Source organism: Hibiscus syriacus, unplaced genomic scaffold (genome assembly GCF_006381635.1).
Source record: "Hibiscus syriacus cultivar Baekdansim isolate YM2019G1 unplaced genomic scaffold, ASM638163v2 tig00110684_pilon, whole genome shotgun sequence".
NCBI lineage: Eukaryota > Viridiplantae > Streptophyta > Magnoliopsida > Malvales > Malvaceae > Hibiscus > Hibiscus syriacus.
In genome coordinates, this window is record NW_024062824.1 from 230,319 (window position 1) to 233,916 (window position 3,598).

A 3,598-nucleotide genomic window follows, 5' to 3' on the forward strand; every position below is an offset into this window, starting at 1 on the left:
ATTCACATCCTTTCCTCCCGATTTTGATTTTGCGTACTTGGGTCGCTAGTGAGATCGTCAAGTTTTTGTTTCCGTTGCGTCATGGGTGCGTATACGGTCCTAACACCTGGGACATTCAAATTAGATGCTAAGGATTCAGTGTTTGCCCAACTTTGTGTCATAACAAATATGCTAAAAATCTATAATGTTCCAGTGAGGTGAAGGAACTCAGGATGGCCAGGTCTGCATGCATCTTATGCTGTGGTAATCATCATGAGAGTGGATGCCTGGAAAATCAAGAATTTATCAACTACGTGGGGAATTTTAATCGAAATATCAATAACCCCTATTATAAAACTTATAACCTAAGATGGCGTTAGCATCCTAACTTCTCATAGAGTAATCAATGGGCAAACAAAAACAATGCAGCCAACTTGAACATGACACAACAAAATATTTCTGAACCTTCTGGATTTCAACAACAACATATGTTGTAGTAGAACGTTAACAAAGGTTCAATCTGTACTTTAAATTCTAATTCTCTTAAAGCTACTTTTCAAGATTTTATGGCTTCAACAAAAGCTTTATTGCACGAGCACTCATAGAAAATTCAAAGTTAAGGCACACTTTTGCATAATCAAGCAGCATTGTTGCAAAGTCACAACTTATCTTAAAGAGCTTTGGTGAACCAAGTGGGTCAAATTGCTACAACATTACATGCTTGCCCACTAGGTAGTCTCCCTAGTGATGTTGAAGTCACTAAGCCTCATGGAAAGAAGAAATGCAGTGCTCTCACGCTAAGGAGTGGTACCCAACTCAATCAAGGAGACAAGTTTGGCGGGATGATGCAAGAAGATTCCCACCATAGCATTGTGCAACCAGAACCTGAAGTGTAAGAAGAATTACCTATGGAGAACCATAATTATAAGGGTTCCACGAGTAAACCTTCTAATGGAGGACAAACTAATGTCACAGAAAAAGTTATTCCCCCACCTGTAGTGGAAGAAGTCAAACCCCCATTGCCATTTCCTCAAAGACTGAAGAAGCAAAATGATGACATCCAATTCTAGAAGTTTGTTGACATCCTTGACCAACTATACATCAATGTTATGCTCTTGGAGGCCATTGATCAGATGCTTACAAATGCCAAGTTTCTCAAGGAAATTGTCACAATGAATAGAATGGTGGAAAGGTGTGAAATTGTCGCCACTGTGAAAGAATATTGTTCTACGCTCATTAAACTTCCACCGAAGTGAAAAAATTGTGGCAGCTTTGTTATACCTTGTTCTATCGGTGAAAAATATATGGGGAGAGCCCTATGTGACCTGGGGAGAGTCCTATCGTTGATAAATTTAACGCTCAAGTCCGTGTCCTTAAAGCTTGGAATGGGTAATGCTCGACCTACCACTGCGATTCTACAACTACTTGACCGATCTCATGTTCTTCCAGAGAGAAAAATTGAGGATGTTATAGTGAAAGTCAACAATTTTGTATTTCCTGCTACTTTTCTTTTACTCGATTGTAAGGCCGACGATAATGCACCCATCATTTCGGGGCATCATTTTCCAGTTACAAGTCGTATTCTCATCGATTACAAGAAAAGAGAGTTCACAATGCGAGTGGGTGATCATAGTGTTACAATTAATGTCTTCAACACCCTTAAGCATGTAGATGACTCAGAAGAATGCCAATGTGTGTTGGACGTGGATTCAATAGTAGAGGATGAAGCTATAAATTTCTACTACAACAACTTTTTACAGCTTGAAGACTATGAAAGATTCACTGAAGATGAAGGCATTGAGGAGCCCGAAAATTTTTCTTTAGAGGTGGAGCAGTCTAGGTTGCTCTTAGCTAGACCAGGTATGCATTTTGAACCTTTAGATTTTGATGAATTTGTTCCTCCAAAACCTTCTCTACAACATGCATCTACCTTGGAACTTAAACCTTTGCCATCACAATTGAAATATGCTTATCTAGTTAGTGATAAATGTCTTTGCACAAAATAAGAATGTAGTTTGATAAATGTCTTTGCACAAAATAAGAAAGCTCTAAGGTGGACTATGGCAGACTTGAAGGGAATAAGCCTTAAAATTTTCATACAGAAGATTCAACAAGAAGAATGCCATAACAATTCTGTAGAACCCCAAAAAAGACTCAACCTGATAATGGAAAAAGTGGTGATGAAAGAGATTATCAAGTGGCTAAATGATGGTGTGATTTATCCTATCTCCAATAGTTCGTGGGTCAGCTCGGTGCAATGTGTGCCCAAGAAAGGAGGCGTGACCGTGGTGAGTAACGAGGAGAATGAGCTATTACCAACGAGGAACATTACGAGTTAGAGGATTTGTATAGACTATCGAAACTCAAAAAGGTAATGAAGACGGACCACTTATCCCTCGCATTCATCGATCAGATTCTAGACCGATTAGTGGGTCATTTTATTGTTTCCTCGATGAATACTCAGGGTACAATCAGAATGCCATAGCCCTAGAAGATCAAGAGAATATCATCTTTAGTTGTCCTTATTACACGTACGCCTTCTGAAGGATGTCGTTTGAACTATGAAATGCTCTAAAAATCTTTCAGAGGTGTATGCTTGCCATTTTTTCAGATATGGTGGAGGATTTCTTGGAAATTTTAATGGACGATTTTTCCGTCTCGGATGACAATTTTGATAAATGCCTTGGAAACATGGCTAAGGTACTGAAGAGATGTGAGCAGGCCAATCTAGTGCTCAACTATGAAAAATGCCACTTCATGGTGATTTAAGGAATTGTGATGGGCCACAAGATTTCAAAGAAGAGAATCGAGGTCGACAAAGCCAAGGTTGAGTTGCTTGAGAAATTACCTCCACCTACCATCGTGAAGGGTATAAGGAGTTTTTTGGGGCATGTAGGATTCTATAGGAATTTCATCAAAGACTTCTCAAAAATTTTGAAGCCTCTCTATCTTTTGCTACAACAGAATCAGCCATTCCTGTTCGATAAAGAGTGTTTCAATGCATTTACAAGCTGAAGGAAAGACTTGTCACAACACCAATATTTATCCCACTGACTAGACATCTCTTTTTGAACTGATGTGCGATACAAGTGACTACGTTGTGGGTAAAGTGCTCGGGCAAAGGCAAGATAAAATATTTAATGTCATTTATTATGCTAGTCACCCACTAAATGAAGCAAAAATAAACTATACAACCACTGAAAAAAATTACTTGCCGTGGTATTTTCTTTTGATAAGTTTAGGGCATACTTGATAGGAACTAAGGTCATTGTGCACACTGATCACTCATCTATTAAGTACTTAGTGAATAAAAAGATGCCAAACCTAGACTTATTAGGTGGATACTTTCGCTGCAAAAATTTGATTTAGAGGTTAAGGATAGAAAAAGCACTGAAAATCAGGTTGCTAATCATTTATCTAGGTTGGACAATATAAATGAATGCCATGACAATCTAGAAATTGAGGAGGAATTCCCTAATGAAAAAATTTTATCTTTCGAGACATGTCTGTGGTATCTGACACAGTTAACTTTCTTGTTAGTGGTGTTTTGCCTCCTAATTTGAATAGCCAGGGTAGAACGAAGTTCAGACATGATGTGTGACACTATCAGTGGGATGAT

At 38.5% G+C, this 3,598-nt stretch overlaps 1 protein-coding gene across 1 annotated transcript; it reads left to right on the forward strand.

The window, feature by feature from the left end:
• Positions 1-1,364: 1,364 nt before the first annotated feature.
• LOC120138360 lies at positions 1,365-2,994 on the forward strand. The gene is made up of 3 exons (XM_039153844.1): positions 1,365-1,839; positions 2,591-2,679; positions 2,770-2,994. The coding sequence occupies exons 1-3, from the start codon at positions 1,365-1,367 to the stop codon at positions 2,992-2,994; spliced, it is 789 nt and encodes a 262-aa protein (XP_039009775.1).
• Positions 2,995-3,598: the final 604 nt, after the last annotated feature.

Coding starts and splice junctions, on each gene's coding strand:
- LOC120138360 (XM_039153844.1), top strand. CDS start 1,365: ATGGGTAATGCTCGACCTACCACTGCGATTCTACAACTACTTGACCGA. Junction 1,840..2,590: donor GTTGCTCTTAGCTAGACCAG/GTATGCATTTTG, acceptor CCATTTTTTCAG/ATATGGTGGAGGATTTCTTG. Junction 2,680..2,769: donor GCCTTGGAAACATGGCTAAG/GTACTGAAGAGA, acceptor ATGGGCCACAAG/ATTTCAAAGAAGAGAATCGA.